We start from the raw sequence: 23,423 nt of genomic DNA, 5'->3' as shown, positions 1-23,423 counted from the left end.
GGCTCTGTCCCCCCCATTTTTGGCAGGGTCGCTCCTACCGGGATGGGTGGCTCTGTCCCCCCATTTTTGGCAGGGTCGCTCCTACCGGGATGGGTGGCTCTGTCCCCCCGTTTTGGGCATGGTTGTCCCTACCAGGATGGGTGGCTTGTTCTTCCTATTTTTGCAGGGTTGCCCCTATCGAGGTGGGGCGGCTCGTTTCTCTCATTTTTTTGGCAGGGTTGCTCTTCCCAGAGTGGGATGCTCGATCCCCTATCTTTGGCAGGGTTTACCTTAAGGGGGGGCTGCTTGGTCCCCTCATTTCTTGCAGAGTTTCCCTACCGGTGTGGGTGGCTCGGTCCCCTTATTTTTGGCAGGGTTGCCCCTACCAGGGTGGGCAGCTTGTTCCCCTAATTTTTGACAGGTTCACCCATCCAGGGTGAGTGACTCGAATGCCCCCATTTTTGGCAGGGTCGCCCTTACCGGGGTAGGAGGCTCAATCCCCCATTTTTGGCATGATTGCCCTTAAGGGGGTGGGCAGCTCAGTCCCCTCATTTTTTGCAGAGTTGCCCTACCAGGGTAGGCAGCTCAGTCCCCCCCATTTCTGGTAGGGTCCCCTCTATCAGTGTGGGTGGCTCAGTCCCCTTATTTTTGGCAGAGTTGCCCCTACCGGGGTGGGTAGCTCAGTCCCTCCATTTTTGGCAATGTCGCCACTACTAGGGTAGAATTTGGGTTTGACATCACTGACCGCCTGCTTGTTTCGGGCTCATTCACACCACATCCCTTGTTAGCCCGTTGTCACCCACGTAACACATATATACGGTAGCAAAAGGGTGAGCCGCACATACGCGTTGCTGGGCGGACGTAGTTTCTGTGCCAACAGCTGTTGGTCCCCACTATCAGTAGCTGGCAGGACCGGCTCCCAATCATGTGACTGCTGTGACGCCGGTCCTTCCCGCCCCCCTCCCGGGCATTCAGAACCTTTAAAAGGGATTCTGGGGCGGAGGGGTTAACACGTGCAAAACCCATATGAATAAACACAGGGTTACATTGCTGAGTTGTGTTTTTTGAGCATGTTACTGTGCCTTTTCCACAGAAATACATTGTGTGGTTTTTATGCTGATGTGCTTTTTTTTTTTTTTTTTCTTTTCTTTTGTTTTTTACTTTATTTTGCCATCGTGTTTCACAAAAAAAACACACATGTGCACCGGGCTTTGGTGTGAACCGGCCCCTTTAAAAACAAGGATGTTTGTCTCGTTCTTGAGTTGAGGAAATCAGCCGGGCGCGGGTTGGTGTGAGCAAGCCCCAAATGACGCTGTAGCGAAACAAGGCCCGTAGGTGTCGCCATTTAAATAATTTAGCAATGTTGGGGACCTACATTTTTTTTTTTGGCCCAACTGAAGTGCAACAAGAGGAGTGAGACTCCAGTGAGAGGTAGGTGCAGCTGGGAATTTTAGTAGGACAATAAAGCGAATAAAAGACATGATTTTGGCAGAAAAACCTGGAGCACCAGACGGAATACAAGGATAATATATGTTTTATTAATACTAGAATATTATATTCATTTGTTATGTGGCATTCCTATTTAAAATATTTTTTTTTTTTTGGGTTGGACTTGTTTTGCCATATATATATATATATATATATATATATATATAATATATATATATATATATATATAATCTCATTAGTTTTATTTTATACTGTTTATTATTTTAATATAGACAGTATATGTATGTTTATGTTAAAAATCCACTTGATAGTAGGCAAAACAAGTCCAACCGTATATTATATTTTAAATAGGAATGCCACATAATGAAAAAATATATAGTTATTTGTATTTTATAATATTTAACATAACCATACATATACAGTATATATTAAAATAATAAATTATTTTTATTTAATAATATTTATTATTTTAATATATACAGTATATGTATGGTTATGTTAAAAATCCACTAGATATTAGGCAAAACAAGTTCAACCCATAAAAAGATTTGAATTGGGTATGCCACATAACATATGAATATATGTATTCATATATATTATTTGTATTTTATAATATTTAACATAACTATATATATATATATATCTATATCTATATATATATATATAGATATAGATATATATATATATATATATATATATATGTAGATATAGATAGATAGATATATATATATATATATATATATATATATATATATATATATATATATATATAAAATAAAATAATAAAGATTTTTGACATAACCATACATATACTGTATATGTATGTATATATATATATATATATATATATATATATATATATATATATATATATAGAGAGAGAGAGAGAGAGAGATACATCTATATATATATATATATATATATATATATATATATAGAGAGAGAGAGAGAGATATCATCATTATTATTTATAATATTTATTATTTTAATATATACGGTATATGTATGGTTATGTTAAAAATCCACTAGATATTAGGCAGAACAAGTCCAACCCATAGAAAGATTTGAATTAGGAATGCCATATAATTAAAAAAAAAAACAAAAAAAAAACCTTAGCTCTATATGGTATAATAGAAGGACACATCCAGGCATGACCAAAATTAACACACAAACCTCCCTTCCCCCCTCTAGATTAGGCCTAGGTATTCATTTTGCCTTCTTCAGCTTTTATTACCCCCCCCCCCCCATGACATCATCACGGGGCTTCTAAAATTCAGAACTGCAGAACAGTTGCTGGGAGGTCAGTTGTTTTGAACGTAGTCATGACCCCAGAACTACATCTTCCAAGATGTCCCTACTGTACCCCTACCCCGATTGCTGGCGGGCTCCAGGGGTCAAAGATCAATTTATGCGGAGAGTGATGGAGGGATGTGGGAGGGGATAGGTGGAGTGTGACAGGGGCAGCCATTAGAAATGGGGGGGGGCCCATACAGTCTACCTAAAAGGGTCCCCGCCCCACCCCTGCTCTTTGTGACTATTGGTGCTTTGCGTGTGCAATGCACAGGCCTGGAAAATTGTGTGCACGATCATCGGCTCTGCGCACACATCACCCCCCAGTCTGCTTTTCTGCATTTCTGATCGTCTGTAGCAAGTTGGTGGCAGGATGGGGTCCCACAGGCAGCCCTTGTTGGGGCCTGGTCCGGGAGTTCTGCCTGCACCCCCTTATTGGCCCATGACTAGATCAGACACACATTGACATGACTGCACGTTGACGCGTTTCACCTGCAGGGTGCTTAAGCCTCTGTTGTGGGTAAAATGCGTCAGCGCTGGGTCAGGTCTGGTCTGATGGAAGAATGTCTGTCTGTCAGACCCAGTCTGGTGTCAATAAAGCTTGCCATGGTTCAGCAAAAAAAAAATTACACATATTAAACAAAGTATGAAGAAAATATAAATTTTTTGTATCCCGTCTGGTGGGGCAACCATATCTGCTACAATTTTTGTTTTATATCCCCCCCCCCCCCCCCCGATGGTTGCATCATGTGATAAGCCGGCCCACGAGAAGCACATCACAATTTTTTTTATTTTTTTTTTTTATGAGCCTTTTTTTTTGTGCAACATCTGATTACGGCATAAATAAGCATGCAGCCAGTGAAGCCACAACTCCTGATCTGCAGACTTGTTCCAGGTCAGAGTCTCAAAAAGCATTGAAGCCAGTGGATAAGCCTGACAGACAGGTTTCCTTAGTATAGGGGCCCTATAGTGAACGAATACTGGGCTCAGATTTGGCTCCTCCCCATCTCGTTTTAGTTCTCCTTTCTGCAATTTATCTGTTTTTTTTTTTTGTACTCCTCTCACATTTTCAGGCTCTGAAAGCTCTTCAGGACATGAGCAGTTCAGCCCAGTCCGCTCCGATCCCACAATCCTCCAGGAAGATGAAGACGATTCCAGTGCAGACCTTCGAGGTGAGAGTCGGGTGCCTCGGGGGCGGGCCTGGTATGTTGCAGCCAACCGCAGATAACTAAAACCATTACCCAAAACAAAATATCCTGCCCAAGGAAAAAGTTGTATCCAAGAAGTCTATAACTTTAAATATGCAAATAGAATGTGAATAAAAGCAAAATGATTGCCCCACCCAAATCTTGAAAATGCCTAAATCAGAATCAGAGTCTGAATCCGATAAAAAATATATGAAAAAACAAAATGCATATCCAGTGGGACTGGGGTTGTACGTGACTCTAGAGGGGTGGCTCCATACGTGACTCTAGAGGTGTGTCTCCATATGTGACTCTAGAGGTGTGGCTCCATACGTGACTCTAGAGGGGTGACTCCATAAGTGACTCTAGAGGTGGTGGCTCCATACGTGACTCTAGAGGTGTGGCTCCATACGTGACTCTAGAGGGGTGGCTCCATACGTGACTCTAGAGGGGTGGCTCCATACGTGACTCTAGAGGGGTGGCTCCATACGTGACTCTAGAGGGGTGGCTCCATACGTGACTCTAGAGGGGTGGCTCCATACGTGACTCTAGAGGGGTGGCTCCATACGTGACTCTAGAGGTGGTGGCTCCATACGTGACTCTAGAGGTGTGGCTCCATACGTGACTCTAGAGGTAGTGGCTCCATACGTGACTCTAGAGGTAGTGGCTCCATACGTGACTCTAGAGGTGTGGCTCCATACGTGACTCTAGAGGTGTGTCTCCATATGTGACTCTAGAGGTGGTGACTCCATAAGTGACTCTAGAGGTGTGGCTCCATACGTGACTCTAGAGGGGTGACTCAAGGGGTACTGTATGTGACTCCCTCCATCAATTCCAACAACTGTAAATCTTTTTAGACTATTAAAGCACAACTCCAGCCCAAATGTTTTGTTTTGATAAAGCTGGGAATGCAGTTTTTCTTTTTTTTTAATCCAGTAAATACCACTTGCAGCCTATAGGGGGCATAAAGGACACGGTCTCTCTGAAGGCTGCTTTACAACTGTGCTGAAATGTGAGAATAGCAGGGAGATGAGATTACACAGACTGCACAGGGACACACTCAGCCCTTCTTGCCTCGTTCCAGGTGAAGCTGGACATGTTGGACCTCTCCAAGATTGTGAAATCCCAGAAGTACACGCTGAGCGTGGATGTGGACGGTGGGAAGCTGGTGGTGATGAAGAAGGTGAAAGATTCCCAGGAAGACTGGAACACCTTTACCCATGACAAAAGTAAGGCCGCAGGATGAGGTCAGTGATGAGGGGGGGGGGCATCAATGCAAATTCTGTGTTCACAAAAGTCTGATGCAGATCAGCCCCTGCTGCAGCCTTTTTCCTTGTGACTTGATACAAAGTTACACTGTACAGTCTGATCCTGGGGGAGGGGAGACTGAGGAAATGCTTCCTCCTGCCTGCAGCAGACTGATGACCTCATCTCAGCATAGACAAAGTCACTGATTGGAGCTTAACAATGACTTTTTATTGATAAAAAGTGGAGCTTTTCTGATAAATAATATTATATAAATTGTTATACTGATCGCCCGCTGACCGCACCTTTCCCTCCCCCGCAGTCCGGCAGTTGATCAAGTCTCAGCGGGTGCCGTCTAAGCTGGGAATCGTCTTTGAGAAGGAGAAGGATAAAACGCAGCGCAAGGACTTCATATTCGCCAGCATTCGGGTAAGTCGCCCCCCCGGAAGTTCCATCAGAGACTCGGCTGGATGGATTCCTTCTTCTCACTCCGGTGTAGAATGACTGTCCCCTTGTGGGCGGAGCTGTAAACCCCACCCAGCGGGGAGATCCCACCTCTGCAGAGCGGGGCGGTACCTCTGGAGCAACTCACCCTACATGTATGTAACATGTTACAATGTAACTGTCCTCTCTAAGAATCAGAGGAGCAGGAATTATTATTCCTCATTATTACCATTTATATTATTATTACTTATTATTATTATTATTATCATTATTATTACCATTCAATAGCAAAACATTGATTTCTAACCTGACCAGCCAATAAAGGGATTACTATTGTTCCTCCATCTCTTATAACAATATAACCAGGGCCGGGACAAGGGGTGGGCAGGAGGGGCAGCTGCCCTGGGCACTGTGGTATCATGTGAGGTATGGGGGGCACCAGAGGGAGATTGGGGGAGGGGGGGATTTGCGTTGAGAAGGGGAATTTTGGGGGCGGCAGGGGGTAAGAATTGTTCTAGGAGGGCAAATTTGGGGAGGTGTGCTGGGAGTGGTGATTTGGGGGGGATTTGTATTGGGAGGGATGAAGGGGGGGGGGGAAAGGAGCTTTGCTAGGAGGGGGGATTTGTGCCATAAAAGTAATATGGTAAAGGGGAATTTTCTTTTTGGGGGGGGGGGGGGATTTGTGCTTGGAGGGAATATCTGTGTGTGTGTGTGTGTGGGGGGGGGGGGGGTGCTAGGATAGGGGATTGGGGGAGGGAAATTTGTGCTTTTCTGCTGGAAGGGGGAAATTTTTTTGTGGTTGGGGGGGGGGGGGGGGATTTCTGCTTGGGGCATATGCGGAGAGAGAGGATTTGAGCTGGGGGGGGGATTTCAGCACGGGGCAGATTTTTACTGGTAGGAGGGGGATTTATACTTAGGGGATGAGCATGCAGATTAGTCCTCATTTTGTTTTTTTTATTTTGGAGGGGAGGGGGGCACAATTTAGCATGTTCCCCCGGACTCTAGATGACCTTGTCCCGGGACTGATTATAACTTTAGAATTTAGAAGCCTTATAGAACCAGCCCGTTACAAGTCTCCAGTAACGCACCAGCTGGCCTCCATCCCCCCAATCCCCCCCCCCCCCCCCCCGTAATGTCAGTTATGGGTGGACTGACCTGCAGTGTGACCATAGTGATGACTTCCTGTGACTGGTGATTTTTTCTTTGTCCTCTGCATAGAAGCGGGAAGCGTTCTGCCAACTGCTGCAGCTGATGAAGAACAAGCATTCAAATCAGGACGAGCCGGATATGATCTCCGTCTTCATCGGGACCTGGAACATGGGTGAGGAGGGTGGTAACTCCCATGTACAGAGCAACACCCCCTAGTGTTTGTGTAATCCCAAAATCTTATATAGAACAGCTCCCCCTACTGTCCATTTTATCATCCTATCATATATAGAACAGCACCCCCTACTGTCCATTTTATCATAATATACATAGAACAGCTCCCCCTACTGTCCATTTTATCATCCTATCATATATAGAACAACTCCCCCTACTGTCCAGTTTATCACCATATCTTATATAGAACAGCTCCCCCTATTGTCCATTTTATCATAATATCTTATATAGAACAGCTTCCCCTACTGTCCATTTTATCATAATATCTTATATAGAACAGCTCCCCCTACTGTCCATTTTATCATAATATCTTATATAGAACAGCACCCCCTACTGTCCATTTTATCATAATATACATAGAACAGCTCCCCCTACTGTCCATTTTATCATCCTATCATATATAGAACAACTCCCCCTACTGTCCAGTTTATCACCATATCTTATATAGAACAGCTCCCCCTATTGTCCATTTTATCATAATATCTTATATAGAACAGCTTCCCCTACTGTCCATTTTATCATAATATCTTATATAGAACAGCTCCCCCTACTGTCCATTTTATCATAATATCTTATATAGAACAGCTCCCTCTACTGTCCATTTTATCATAATATATATATAGAACAGCTCCCCCTACTGTCCATTTTATCATAATATATATAGAAAAGCTCCCCCTACTGTCCATTTTATCATAATATATATAGAAAAGCTCCCCCTACTGTCCATTTTATCATAATATATATAGAAAAGCTCCCCCTACTGTCCATTTTATCATAATATATATATAGAACAGCTCCCCCTACTGTCCAGTTTATAATCATACCTTATTATAGAACAGCTCCCCCTACTGTCTATACCAAACAGCTCCCCCTCTTATCCATCTTATCATAATATCTTATATAGAACAGCTCCCTCTACTGTCCATTTTATCATAATATATATAGAACAGCTCCCCCTACTGTGCAGTGTATGAAAATGTCTAATTTAGCACAGTGCCTCCTACTGACCAGTTTGTATCTTATACCGAACAGCTCCCCCTCTTGTCCATTTTATCATAATATCTTAAAATGGACAGTAGGGGGAGCTGTTCTATATATGATATTTTGATGAGATGGACAGTAGGGGGAGCTGTTCTATAGAAGATACAATGATAAACTGGATAGTAGAGGGAGCTTTTCTATATATCATCGTATCTTTTATAGAACAGCTCCCCCTACTGTCCATTTTATCTTATATAGAACAGCTCCCCCTACTGTCCATTTTATCGTATCTTATATAGAACAGCTCCCCCTACTGTCCATTTTATCATATCTTATATAGAACAGCACCTCCTACTGTCCAGATTACATAATATTTTATGTGGAAGACCACCCCTACTGGAAAGTTTTACATAATATCTTATATAGAACAGCTCCTCCTACTGTCCAGGTTATCACTTCTTATATAGAAGAGCTCCCCCTACTGGCGGAGTATGGTAATGTCTAATACAGGACAGTGCCTCCTACTGACCAGTTTGTAATTTTTTTATGTCATTCCTGTATGGCACTCCCATGTTATTCTAGTTATATTTACATAACTCTTCTCTATGGCAAAGAGCTTCCTTCTGTTTATAACTACTATTCCCACCCTTCCCCATTGTTCTGGTTATATAGATATCCTGCCTGCATAGCACAGCGCCCCGTACTGTTCACTTGGATATCACTGCATTGCCAGCATGCTGCCCCCCTGTGGTTGAGGGTGTTGAAGTCACTTGTCATTCGTCTCTATGATTTGGCGTTTTTTCCCCTTTCGCAGGAAGTGTCCCTCCGCACAAAAACCTCACTTCCTGGATCAGCTCTAAAGGTCTGGGGAAGACTCTGGACGAGATGGCCGTCACCATTCCTCATGACATTTACGTCTTTGGGACACAGGAGAACTCGGTGGCTGACAAGGAGTGGGTGGACTTCCTGCGGGGGATGCTGAAAGACTGCACAGAAGTGGACTACCGGCCGGTATGTATTGGGGTTCCGTTGCTCGACTCAATAAAATTCACCAACAAATATGTAACCGTTCATCTCATTAAAAGCAAAAGTCTTAGCTGAATACAGCAGATTGGCCCATAAGATGAGAAGGCGGGGATAAAAACAGGTTGAATTGGCCAATCAAAATCTTACTGTTTTATGTCCAGCCTTAAAGCCTAACTCTGGGTGATTTTTTTTTTAAAAAGTCTCCTGGAAGGTTTAAAAAAAACGGAAGCCAATGATTGAGTGTTCACCTTCAATTCAGAACTGTACCTGCAGTACCTCTTCTCCACCACAAGGTGTCCTCAGTCTTCAAGGTTGAATGGGTTGACTTACTCAATCCAGAAGACGGAGGAAAGACCGTGAGTGCAGGGTGGTGTCATGGCCTTTCCCCGGTCTTCTGGGTTGAATGGCACTCAGACCCATGCAATCCAGATCATATGTGCAGAGTTCCGTCCCCTAACTAAGCACAGCTTCCTGCACTTAAAGTGGAGGTGATGTCTCCCTGCCATCTGAATCATTCGGGATTGCGCCGGAGGCTGAGGAGCACCCAGCATGTCATATGAACTGGCCAGAAGACATAAGCAAAGGGTTAGAAAAAAAAAGAAGCATATCGCAGTGCCGGTAAGAGGGAGCTGATAGGCAAGTGGTCCTCGGGGGCAGGTGCTTCACAATCTGCTTGAATGGTCTCCTTCATAGTTACATAGTTAGTCAGGTTGAAAAAAGACACAAGTCCATCAAGTACAACCTATGTGTGTGATTATATGTCAGTATTACATTGTATATCCCTGTATGTTGCGGTGATTCAGGTGATTATCTAATAGTTTCTTGAAACTATCAATGCTCCCCGCTGAGACCACCGCCTGTGGAAGGGAATTCCACATCCTTGCCGCTCTTACAGTAAAGAACCCTCTACGTAGGTTAAGGGTAAACCTCTTTTCTTCTAATTTTAATGAGTGGCCACGAGTCTTGTTAAACTCTCTTATGCAAAAAAGTTTTATCTCTATTGTGGGGTCACCAGTACGGTATTTGTATATTAAAATTATATCCCCTCTCAAGCGTCTCTTCTCCAGAGAGAATAGGTGCAGTGCTTGCAACCTTTCCTCATAACTAAGATCCTCCAGACCCTTTATTAGCTTTGTTGCCCTTCTTTGTACTCGCTCCATTTCCAGTACATCCTTCCTGAGGACTGGTGCCCAGAACTGGACAGCATACTCCAGGTGCGGCCGGACCAGAGTCTTGTAGAGCGGGAGAAATTGACAAGAACGATTCTTCATGAATCCATGCCGATTACTGCTAATGATACTGTTTTCATTACTAAAATCTTGTATATAGTCACTTATCATCCCCTCCAAGAGTTTACATACTATTGATGTTAATCTAACTGGTCTGTAATTCCCAGGGATGTATTTTGGGCCCTTTTTTAAATATTGGTACTACATTGGCTTTTCTCCAATCAGCTGGTACAATTCCAGTCAGTAGACTGTCCTTAAAAGTTAGGAACAACGGTCTGGCAATCACTTGACTGAGTTCCCTAAGTACTCTCGGATGCACGCCATCTGGTCCCGGTGATTTATTAATGTTAAGTTTCTCAAGTCTAATTTTAATTCTGTCCTCTGTTAACCATGGAGGTGCTTCCTGTGATGTGTCATGAGGATAAACACTGCAGTTTTGGTTACTGAAGCCCCCCGATTCACTCGTGAAGACTGAGGAGAAGAATAAATTCAATACCTTTGCCATCTCCCCATCCTTTGTAACCAGATGTCCTTCCTCATTCTTTATGGGGCCAATATGGTCTGTCCTCCCTTTTTTACTGTTTACATACTTAAAGAATTTCTTGGAATTTTTTTTGCTCTCCTCTGCTATGTGTCTTTCATGTTCTATCTTAGCCGTCCTAATTGCACCCTTACATTTCTTATTGCATTCTTTATAAAGTCTGAATGCTGATGATGATCCCTCAACCTTGTATTTTTTGAAGGCCTTCTCCTTTGCTTTTATATGCATTTTTACATTGGAGTTAAGCCATCCAAGACTTTTGTTTGCTCTTTTCAATTTATTACCCAATGCGATGCATTGGCTAATGCCCTTATTTAATATGCTCTTAAAGCAAACCCATCTCTCCTCCGTGTTCTTTGTTCCTAAGATTTTATCCCGATTTATATCTTCTAACAAGGTTCGTAGTTTAGGGAAGTTGGCTCTTTTGAAATTCAGTGTCTTTGTATTCCCCTTATGTTTCCTATTTGTGTAATTTATACTGAAGCCAATTGACCTGTGATCGCTGTTTCCTAAATTGCCCCGTATTTCCACATCCGTGATCAGGTCTGTATTGTTGGTAATCAGTAGATCCAGTAACGCTTTATTTCTAGTTGGTGCGTCTACCATCTGATCCATAAAATTGTCCTGCAAGACATTAAGGAACTGGCGAGCCTTAGATGAATGCGCAGTTCCCTCCGCCCAGTCTATGTCTGGATAATTAAAATCCCCCATTATGATAACACTTCCCATCCTTGCTGCTAATCCAATTTGTGATAGGAGATCCGTCTCCACTTCCTCCCTCAGGTTAGGGGGCCTATAGCATACTCCCAGTATTATTTTCCCCTTAGCTTCATCCCTTTGGAGCTCTACCCATAAGGATTCCACCTCCTCCCTAGCTCCCTCAGTGATGTCATATCTCACATTCACTTATTCTTGATATATAGGCATACCCCTGCCCCTTTTTTACCCTCTCTATCCTTGCGATAAAGGGTATACCCTTGAATGGTTGCCAGCCAATCATGAGAGTTGTTGAACCAGGTCTCTGAAATTCCCACAAAATCCAAATCCTCCTCGTACAACAGTATCTCTGGTTCACCCATCTTGTCCGCCAGGCTCCTGGCATTGGTGAACATGCCAAGTAGTTTAGACTGGTCGCATATTATCCTCTTATTGGGTGTTTTGAGGTTGCAGCTAGGACTTGTTACTATACTTACCTTGGGTTTATGTGCTTTGGTCAACCTACCACTAATGCCCCCAATACTACCCTCTGGAATATGTTCCGCGCTGACTATCTCTACCTCTGGACCCTCCCCCCCATCGCTTAGTTTAAAAACCCCTCTATCTTTTCGGTCATCTTCATTCTCATTGGAGACATTCTGTAAGGACGTTATTCCACCGCATAGTTTGGTGTCATCTGCACAGACAGAAATGTTACTTTTAAACTTTTAAACCCGATATCATTTATAAAGATATTAAAAAGTAATGGTCCCAGCACTGAACCTTGGGGTACACCACTGATAACCTTAGACCATTCAGAGTAAGAATCATTAACCACTACTCTCTGAATTCGGTCTTTTAGCCAGTTTTCTATCCATTTACAAACTGATATTTCCAAGCCTGTAGACTTTACCTTACACATGAGCCGTGTGTGGGGAACTGTGTCGCACGCTTTTGCAAAATCCAAGTATACCACGTCCACCGCCACCCCTCTGTCCATGTATACCATGTCCATAGCCACCCCTCTGTCCAAGTATACCACGTCCACAGTCACCCCTCTGTCCAAGTATACCACATCTACAGCCACCCCTCTGTCCAAGTATACCACGTCCACATCCACCCCTCTGTCCAAGTATACCACGTCCACAGTCACCCCTCTGTCCAAGTATACCACGTCCACAGTCACCCCTCTGTCCAAGTATACCACGTCCACATCCACCCCTCTGTCCAAGTATACCACGTCCACAGTCACCCCTCTGTCCAAGTATACCACGTCCATAGTCACCCCTCTGTCCAAGTATACCACGTCCATAGTCACCCCTCTGTCCAAGTATACCATGTTCACAGTCACCCCTCTGTCTAAGTATACCACGTCCATAGTCACCCCTCTGTCCAAGTATACCATGTTCACAGTCACCCCTCTGTCCAAGTATACCACATCCACAGCCGCCCCTCTGTCCAAGTATACCATGTTCACAGTCACCCCTCTGTCCAAGTATACCACATCCACAGCCGCCCCTCTGTCCAAGTATACCACATCCACAGCCACCCCTCTGTCCAAGGTTTTACTTACCTCCTCAAAAAAAGAAATCAGATTTGTCTGACAACTTCTGTCTTTCATGAATCCATGCTGTCTGTTGCTTAAAATATTTTTTTCCAGCAAGAACTCATCTATGTGGTCTTTTATTAAACTCTCCAGTATCTTCCCGACTATAGAAGTTAAACTAACAGGTCTATAGTTACTTGGTAAAGACTTTGTTCACTTTTTAAATATAGGCACCACATTGGCCCTACGCCAATCCAGTGGTATCATTCCAGTCATTAATGAGTCCCTAAAAATTAGAAACAATGGCCTTGAAATTACAGAGCTCAATTCTTTTAGAATCCATGGGTGGATGCCATCAGGTCCAGGTGCTTTATCCACCTTTATTCTGTCTAAATATTTCTGGACCATATCCCTTTTGAACCATTGTGGATCATTCGGGGCTGTGTCACTACCACCCCCATTATGGACATGAGCTCCCCCCATGTTCCTTTGTATACACAGAGCTGAAGAAAGTATTTAATCAATTTGCCTTCTCTTTGTCCCCAGTCACTCACTCTAGATTATATTGTAAAGGGCCTACATGCTCAGAGCTGACCTTTTTACTATTAATATATTTGAAGACTTTTTTGGGGGGTTTGTCCTATTATCTTTTGCGATCTGTCGTTCATTTTGAATTTTTGCATCCTTGATTTCCTTTTTACATATATCATGTTATATTCTTTGTAACATTTAAACGATGTCCAAGCGTTCCTTCATTTTTATATTTTTTAAAAGCTCTTTTTTATTATTTATAGCCACTTTAGCTTTGGCTGTGAGCCACATAGGTTTTATTTTTAGCCTTTTAAACTTATTGCCCATGGGAATATACTTTGCAGTTAGTTTACATACAGTCACTTTGAAGAATTCCCATTTCTGTTCTGTGCCCATTGATGCCAATATTCCCTCCCAGTCCAAGTCCTGGAGAGCAGCCCTCATCCTTGGAAAATTTGCTCTCTTGAAGTTAAGTGTTTTTATCTTTCCCGTATGTGTTTGTTGCTTACAGCTAACATTAAATGAAATCATGTTATGGCCAGGTGTTCCTTTATCTGAACATTAGTAATACGCTCTGCATGGTTTGAGATTACCAGGTCCAGCAGAGCGTCTTTCCTAGTTGGGGCCTCAATAAACTGGACCATAAAATTGTCCTGTACTAGGTTTATATATTTTTGCCCTTTAACTGTCCCAGCAGTGCCATTACTCCCGTCATTATTATCACCGTCCCAGCCCTTGCAGCCCTTTCCATCTGTGCAAGGAGCTGAATCTCCACCTCCTCATTAACGTTGGGTGGTCTATAACAAACTCCAATGATAACCTTTGTAGTACGCACACCCATGTACAGTTCCACCCATAATGCTTCAGATTCATCACACTCCCCATCTACTAGGTCCTCTTTTACACTCGCTTCGAGATCACTTCTCACATAGAGACAGACACCACCAACCCTTCCGTTTTACCCTGTCTTTCCGAAAGAGAGCATAGCCAGGAATATTAATAGCCCAGTCATGTGAGGAATGAAGACAAGATTCAGCAATACCAATTAGATCCTAGTTCTCCTCGTGCACCAGAGCTTCCAACTCACCTATTTTGCTTGGCAGACTTCTGGCATTGGTGAACAAACACTTTAATTCATTTTCACATTTTGCTAATGTATGTTGCATATTTTTTATTTTAGTACAAATAGTACAATTTCCAATGGTTGATTGTAACATAGGGAACCTTCATATCATCTGCCATAGTCCTCCCCACATCTTTCCCCATTCCACCCACCAATAAGGGCTGGCCCCTGTCTGACCTGTCTGGCCTATTAAAATCATATTCATCCTCCACCTACAATTTAAATACTCCTCCAGCCTTCCCATAAACCTCTCCCCCAGCACAGTAGACCCCCTTCCATTTAGGTGCAAACCATCTTTAGCATATAGGTTGCACCACAATGGAAAGTCAGCCCAGTGCTCTAGAAACCCAAATCCCTCCTTATTACACAAGGTCTTTAGCCATGCATTAATCTCCCCCTGCCTTTCCTGTGTTGCGCAATCTTTCAGAGAATATCACCTTGGAGATCCTTCCCTTCAACTTGCAGCCTAGTTCTTTAAATTGACCTTCCATATATTCTGTCATTGGTTCCAACTTGGACCAAGACAGCTGGGTCATGCCCAGCCCCTCCCAGTAATTTATCAACCCAATCCACCACATGCCGAACCCTGGCACCAGGGATACAGCAAACCATTTGGGTTGAGGCGATCCTGGCGACAAATTATTCTATCAGTCCTTCTGATTATTGAATCCCCTATTACCACCAACTGTGTAGGCCTACCTGCACTCCCTTCTCCACCTCTACTAGATGGGCTGATCTCCCCCCTGTTAGGGGGAGCAGTGACATCCAGGGCTGCCACCTCCTGAGCCTCCACCTGCCATATATTCTGTCATTGGTTCCAATGTGGATCAAGACAACCGGGTCATGCCCAGCCCCCCGGGATACGGGGCCTTCTGATTATAGAATCCCCTATTACCACCAACTGTCTAGGCCTACCTGCACTCCCCTCACCACCTCTGCTAGATGGGCTGATCTCCCCCCTGTTAGGGGGAGCAGTGACATCCAGGGCTGCCACCTCCTGAGCTTCCACTTGCCACCTCCTGAGCCTCCACCTGCCATATATTCTGTCATTGGTTCCAATGTGGACCAAGACAACCGGGTCATGCCCAGCCCCCCCGGGATAGGGGGCCTTCTGATTATAGAATCCCCTATTACCACCAACTGTCTAGGCCTACCTGCACTCCCCTCACCACCTCTGCTAGATGGGCTGATCTCCCCCCTGTTAGGGGGAGCAGTGACATCCAGGGCTGCCACCTCCTGAGCTTCCACTTGCCACCTCCTGAGCCTCCACCTGCCATATATTCTGTCATTGGTTCCAATGTGGACCAAGACAACCGGGTCATGCCCAGCCCCCCCGGGATAGGGGGCCTTCTGATTATAGAATCCCCTATTACCACCAACTGTCTAGGCCTACCTGCACTCCCCTCACCACTTCTGCTAGATGGGCTGATCTCCAGCCTGTTAGGGGGGGCAGTGACATCCAGGGCTGCCACCTCCTGAGCTTGATACCCCCACATCTTCACCCAACTTAGCGAATCTGTTAGGGTGCTCAAACCCAGGGCTGGTCTTCCTTTTCTGTGGGCTCTTACCACTCCCTCTAACTACATTAACCCATCTTCCTACCTAATAATCCTGACTTGCTCCTCCACCCTCCCCATTAACCCCACTAGCCGCCTGCTCAGTGAGCTGAGGACCCTTTTCGAAGTTGTCGGTTCTGCCCAATGTGTTGCAATTTGCTCCTCCAGATCTCCAATGTGAGCTTCCAGAAGGGCAACCTGCTCACATCTGTTGCAGCGGTATCCACCCTGGAGCTGTTGCTCCATTGTTGTATACATGCAGCACACGGTGCACTGAGCAAAACCTTCGATCTCTCTAACCCCCATTTTCCCAGTTACAATAATAATATTACTAACCGGAAATTTCAGATGTTACTTCCAGGTTTGATGACTCCTGTTATAACCTCCCATTTTCAACTTTGGTTTTTAACTCACCACTTAGTCCAGTTCCACTTGGTCAGAGTTCCAGCAAGCTCAAGGATGAGCAGGACTGAGTTCTACAGAAAGTTATATAGAGGGACTCAATCACCCATGGCCACTCCCCTTAAAGGCTGTTCAACCACTTCCGGACCACCCGTTGTCGTTATACGTCGGTACTTTGAAGAGGAGTATTGTTATTATGGCTGCAGCTAGCTACCATAACCCCGGTATCCTCTTCTCCAGCGGGTGGTCTGCTTTAAGATAAATGTGGTCTCTGCGGTGGATTCACCGCAAGATCACTTTTATCGGCAGCGGGAGAGGGGCACCCCCCCGCCGCGCTCCGGTGCCCTCCACCGCGATCTGATCCTTTCCCTAACCAGACATGGAGACGAGTGAGGGCAAGATGGCTCCCACCCGTCTCCATATCATTGCAGGGCGGAAGCGACGTCATAACGTCACTTCCGCCTATAGCTCTTAAAGAGACATTTTTTTTTTTTTTAGTATTTTTTTAAAGGACCTTTTTTTTTTTTTTTTTTTTTTAATTGCATTTTAGTATAAATATAAGATCTGAGGGCTTTTTGACCCCAGATCTCATATTTGAGAGGACCTGTCATGCTTTTTTTCTATTACAATTGATGTTTACATTTCTTGTAATAGGAAAGTGACACAATTTTCTAAAAAAACAGTGTAAAAATAAAAAATAAAAGGTAAAATAAATAAGAAAAAAAAAAAATTTAAACGCGCCCCGTCCCGCCGAGCTCGCACGCAGAAGCGAACGCATACGTGAGCAGCGCCCGCGTATGAAAACGGTGTTCAAACCACACATGTGAGGTATCGCCGCGATCGGTAGAGCAAGAGCAATAATTCTAGCCCTAGACCTCCTCTGTGACTCAAAACATGCAACCTGTAGAATTTTTTTAAACATGGAGATTTTTAAGGGTAGAAGTTTGTGGCCATTCCACGAGCGGGCGCAATTTTGAAGCGTGAGTTGGGTATCAATTTACTCGGCGTAACATTATCTTTCACAATATAAAAAAAAAATTGGGCTGACTTTACTGCTGTCTTATTTTTTTTTTATTCAAAAAAGTGTATTTTTTCAACAACAAAAAAGCGCGCTTGTAAGACCACTGCGCAAATACGGTATGACAGAAAGGATTGCAACGACCGCCGTTTTATTCTCTAGGGTGTTAGAAAAAAAATGTATAATGTTTGGGGGTTCTAAGTAATTTTCTAGCATAAAAAACCCTGTCTTTAACTTGTAAACAACAAATCTCAGAAAGAGGCTGTTAAAAAGCGTCAAAAGGAAAAACCCCAAAAAAGAACCTAAAAATGCAAAAACATCAATCACCAGCAGTCAAAAGCAAAGCTGGTTTTCACTCTCCACTCAGAGTTCCCACTGTTCAGCTTCCACGAACCAGCGGATCGGGTCTGCAGACTTGATGCTTCTGTTGCTCATCTTTCTCGTTCTCCACTCCATGAAAGCCGGGAATGGTGCTGGGGTCAGGTCTGGGTGAATCTAGGTGGGAAATGGTTCCTGGGTTTGGCCAAGCTTCATCCATAGGGCTCCCTTTTCATTGGAGGGCGGCAAGCCATGGTGTACCTCTGGGGTGGTTTCACCTCCTATAAATTCATACATTTTAAGCCAAACTTTTTTTTTTTTTGTTTTTGTTTTTTTGTTTTTTGGTTTTTTTTAGTTCTAAATAGACTTTGGAAAAATAAATACATCTGACATGTTTCCATTGTTTTGGGTGATGCTGTTCGGGGGGGGTTTGACCTTCTTGTCTATGAGACACCAGGACGAGAAATGGAAGGGGCAGGACAAGAAGACACAGACTGGTATAATACCCTGGTGAGGTTTTTCTCATTTTACTGAAAAACAAAAAAAACATAAAAATATAAATGCAGTAAATCTGAAGACGTGTCTGCATGGAGTTTGCATGTTCTCAAGCGTGGGTTTCCTCCAGCTACACTGGTTTCCTCCCACACTTCAAAAACAGGCTGGTTAGTTGGCTCCTGTCTATATTGGCTCCAGTACAGGGGCGGACCGACCATTAAGCCACTCGGGCACTGCCCGAGGGCCCTGGGCCACTAGGGGGCTCCATCAGGGTTACCAGCCTCAGTAAAACCAGGGACAGTTGTAAAAATTTTTTTTTACATCCGTCTCTGAACTGTCCCTTACCGACATCCTTTTGGTCTAAAAATCCTGAGATTATAGCTGCCCCACCTCTCCAGTACCTTCTCAGCCAATAGAAACATGTCTGTGTATAATGTGTGTACATGTATGTGTATACTGTGTGATTGTATACTGTGTGTGTGTATACTGTGTGGCCCCATCATCTCTGATTGCCTGGGGGCCCCATAATCTCCTATTGCCCGGGGGGCCCCATGAGTTGTCAGTCCGCCCATGCTCCAGTATGTGCATGTATGTAGAGTGGGAGCTAGGGTTGCACCGACACCGGCGAGTACCGACACTTTCGGTCAAGTACTCGCCGACACAGAGTACAGATACTTTGCAGCGCGATTTGCGTCAATACAAAAAATGAATGGGCGCAAACTGCTCTGCGAAGAATCGCATGCGATTTGAACACGAACGAGGTGAGATTCCTGTCCGAAACGCATGCGATTTCCCCCACCGCTCCTGTGTGTGTATATATAGAAAGGGAAAAGCGCCATCTAGTGGGCAGTTTAAAAATAAAATCTTAGAACTTGCAGTATATATTTGGCCACGTGCAAAATAATCTACATAGGTGTCCCAGTCCGCCGAAGATAGCAAATCACGGCTGCTGGAGGTGCTCACAAGGCTGGAGGAGAAGTTCTGGGACCCCTGTGGGTATAGGGGGGGGGGGGGGAGTGACGTCAGCTGGGGGGGGGGGGGCGGACCGCCTCTACATCTTATTCAGCCCTGTGAGCACCTCCAGCGGCCGTGATTTGCTATCATCGGCGGAACCAGGACACCTATGTAGATTTTTTCTTTTTTGCATGTGGCCAGATATGTACTGTGAGTGCTAACATTTTTTTTTTTTTTAAACTGCCCACTAGATGGCGCTTTACCCTTTCTATACACACACATATAGCAGGAGCGGTGGAGGAAATCACGTACGTTTCGGACAGGAATCGCACCGCGTTCCTGTTCAAATCGCATGCGGATTCTTTGCAGTGCAGTTTGCGCCCATTAATTTTGTATTGACGCAAATCGCACTGCAAAGTATCCGTACTCGGTATCGGCGAGTACTTGATCTAAAGTATTGGTACTCGCCGGTATCGGTGCAACCCTAGTTCCCACCTTACATATATGCACATACTGTACATGCAGTGCAAATCGGACAGGCACCCATTCATTTTGTATTGACGCAAATCGCACCACAAAGTATCGGTTTCGGTATCGGGATACTCGCACCGGCTCTGATACCGTTCTCGGTGCATCCCTAGTAGGAACCTCAGATTGTTAGCTCCTTGGGGGCAGGGACTAATGTGCAGTATGTAAATTTTGGGCATTCTATAAATATCTGCAACAAATAAATAAAATAAGAAACAATACATCTCTGTATTACACACCCATCTCCCATGTTTTAAGCCTGCAGTACCTGTTGCCCTTCCAGAAATGCAATTTGCTTCCAAGCCAGGAGTGGTGTCAGCCCTGCCCAGTTGTCTTTTGCTGAACTACAGAACCCAACCCTCTCTTCTCCACAACAAAAGGGAGCAGTTGTTTTGTAGAATAAGATAAGAACAGGACAGGGCTGATAATGCTTGAGATACCATTGCAGATTGTACAGGATAGCCCTGGATTCCTGGCAGGATCAACATATATATATATTTTTTATGTACTTCTGGAACAAAATGCTTCCGATGGGATAATTAACAGACCAATAGGGAAGCAGATAAGAACGTTTATTGTTAGGGTTTACATACACCTTCATCATGTGACATCCCTACAAACAAGAGTTTATTCATCTCGTTACATTGTTGCTGTTTGTTAACTGATAGTAATAATAATAATAATAATAATAATAAAGCATCGCATGTGACGCCACAGCTATGGAAACGATACGCCGCCGACCCACACAGCGATCGGCTTAATAAAGAAAAAGCTGTTTGTTTTCTATTCATAAATGCCAAATGTGTCCATTTTCTTCTCTAAAGGTAGCCATGCAGTCCCTGTGGAATATTAAGATCGTCGTCCTTGTCCGGGCGGAACACGAAAACCGAATTACGCACATCAGCACGTCCAGCGTTAAGACCGGAATCGCAAATACTCTGGGTGAGTGAGAGCCGAAATCCCAAGCTTTACTAAACTCTGCACACAATTTTTATTTTTATTTAACGTCTCCATGGAGGATAGATAAAAAAAATTAAAAAAAACCTTCAATTCAGAGCTGTCTTTGTAGATCAGTACCTCTTCTTCGCCACAAGATGTCCTCAGTTTCCTGAACTGAGTAATGTCATGGGATGCTCCGCGCTCTATGCCCCGCCCTAGAGGAACCACTCCCTCTTTATTTTGCCATTTAATAAATGAATTGGAGCCAGTAGGTAAACTAAAGGTGCTTTTTGGTGTTTTTTTAGGGTATAAATGGCTCCTGAGGGCCAATTCAGACATTGTTGTCCTGGTTGCAATAGCAAGTGTTGCATTAAGGCAGCTGATTTTTAATGTCATGGGATGTTCTGAGCTCTATGCCCCGAGAGGAACCACTCCCTCTCCATTTTGCTATTGTATAAATTATTTGGAGTCAGTAGGTGCTTTTTGGTGTTTTTTAGGGTTGAAATGGGCTACAAATGGAGACCTTGTTGTCCTGGTTGCGATAGCAAGTGTTGCATTAAGGCAGCCAATTTAAATGTCATGGGATGCTCCGAGCTCTATGCCCCCTAGAGGAACCACTCCCTCTCCATTTTGCCATTCTATAAAATATTTGGAGTCAGTAGGGGCTTTTTGTTGTTTTTTTAGGGTTGAAATGGGGCTACAAATGGCTCCTGAGGGCCAATTCAGACCTTGTTGTCCTGGTGCATTAACGTGTGTTGCATTAAGGCAGCCTATTTAAACGTCACGGGATGCTCCGCGCTCTATGCCCCTCCCTAGAGGAACCACTCCCTCTCTATTTTGCCATTTTATACATTATTTGGAGTCTATAGGTAAACAAAAAGTGCTTTTTGGTGTTTTTAGGGCTGAAATTGGCTATAAATGGCTCCTGAGGGCCCATTCAGATCCTGCTGTCCTAGTGCCATAGCATGTGTTACGTCAAGGCAGCCCATTTAAATGTTGTGAGCCGCTCCACTCTCTATGCCCCGCCCTGAAGGAACCCTTCCGTCTCTATTTTGCCATTTTATAAATGAATTGGAGTCAGTAGGTAAACTTACGGCGCTTTTTGGTGTTTTTTAGGGCCATTAATGGTTCCTGAGGGGCCCATTTAGACCTTGTTGCCCTGGTGCATTATCATGAGTTGCATTAAGGCAGCCCATTTAAATTGTTGGGCTGGCAATGCACTAAAATGTATAAAAAAAGTAAAAACCCACAACAGACATGCATCAGTTTTGGCACCGCAATGCACTGTAAGGTGTTGCCATGCGTTGTGGTGTGCTGTTGTAGCAAACGTGTTGGAGCTTCTTTGCCTTAGTGTGTTGGTGAGCCATTCACAATGAATGGTACCGTTACATGCTAACATATGTAGCTGCAGCAGGTCAGATAGAGCCCACCTCCATTTCCTTCCTGGAGGACATCCAGCATCATCTAGCCCTCTCCTCCCCAGCCTGGCCCGCCCCTTTCATTTATTTGGTTCTTTCAATCATGGAGGCTCAGCATCACGTTTTGGGGGCGTTATCTATGCAAATTCAGCCTGTCTAGGAAACGCCCACTCCTAGCAGTGCGCTTCTATTTGTTGCAGCCCATGTCCATTGGAGCTGTGTTGCCTTAGTGCATTGCGGCGCTATTCAGAATGAATGACACCACAACACATGTTACTGCAATGATAAGTGTGTATCAGACCGGATGGTTAGGGAAGTCTCCTTTAAATATTCCTGGACATCAGATATTGGGGGGACGACTCTGATTCTAACCCTTCAATTTTGAACAAAGCCATTATAACAATAGAATTCCTCAGTATCTGACATCATCACACGGCTTTGTTGTTCAATAAAGGCTTTGTCTTGGGAATTAGTATACAGCTATTTGCCCGGTGAAAGTGAATTTACATTCGTTCTGGGCAAATAGGGCAAAAAAAAAAACGATTGTAAATGAGTTATGTCCAGCGTTGTTCGAAGGTAAAAATGATTGATTTAGAGACGTGCAATTCGTTTCCGTCCGAATCTAAATTCGGGCAAATTTTTGGTTCTTCTGAGATTTGGATGAATTCGAATTTTCGAAAAACAATAGAAAAGGAACTTCGTTACAATTTCTTTTTTGTTTATTAATTTTTTAAGGAATTCCACATTTTTTAGAACAATTTCAATCCTTGTGTGTAGAATAGCTGGCTGTTGAGAAAGGGGGCAAAAAGTGTTTAAAAAAGAAGGGTGCGGACCCTTGAATAACTAAGGGGCGGGGCCACCCGATGTTGTCCCCGCCCCTTGTGACGCAATCGATCCAGCATGCCCGAGATGAGGTTCTTTGGGAGGGAGGGGTCTGCCATGTTGAGGGCATGTGCCCCGATATGGTTCGCTTGTCCCCCCCTCCTCCCCTTTCCTGACCTGCCAGGCTGCATACTCGGATAAGGGTCTGGTATGGATTTTGGGGGTGACCCCACGCCATTGTTTTTTACATTTAGGCGTGAGGTTCCCCTTAACCACTTGCCGACCGTCGCACGCTGATATATGTCGGCACAATGGCAGCGGTGGGCAAA

General features: G+C 44.2%; 1 protein-coding gene across 2 annotated transcripts in view; it reads left to right on the top strand.

Annotated features, from left to right (window-relative positions):
- The window catches only part of INPPL1 (inositol polyphosphate phosphatase like 1), a 146,253-nt gene that overhangs the window by 81,468 nt on the left and 41,362 nt on the right, over positions 1–23,423 (top strand). For both annotated transcript variants that reach the window (XM_073612640.1, XM_073612638.1), the window contains exons 8-13: positions 3,792–3,890; positions 4,987–5,131; positions 5,470–5,576; positions 6,810–6,912; positions 8,767–8,963; positions 20,740–20,857. In XM_073612640.1, the coding sequence (XP_073468741.1) occupies positions 3,792–3,890; positions 4,987–5,131; positions 5,470–5,576; positions 6,810–6,912; positions 8,767–8,963; positions 20,740–20,857 (769 nt within the window). The remainder of the gene's footprint in view (positions 1–3,791; positions 3,891–4,986; positions 5,132–5,469; positions 5,577–6,809; positions 6,913–8,766; positions 8,964–20,739; positions 20,858–23,423) is intronic.

This window comes from Aquarana catesbeiana, linkage group LG02 (assembly GCF_042186555.1).
Source record: "Aquarana catesbeiana isolate 2022-GZ linkage group LG02, ASM4218655v1, whole genome shotgun sequence".
Taxonomy (NCBI): Eukaryota; Metazoa; Chordata; class Amphibia; order Anura; family Ranidae; genus Aquarana; species Aquarana catesbeiana.
This window is presented reverse-complemented; position numbering and strand designations above follow the sequence as displayed.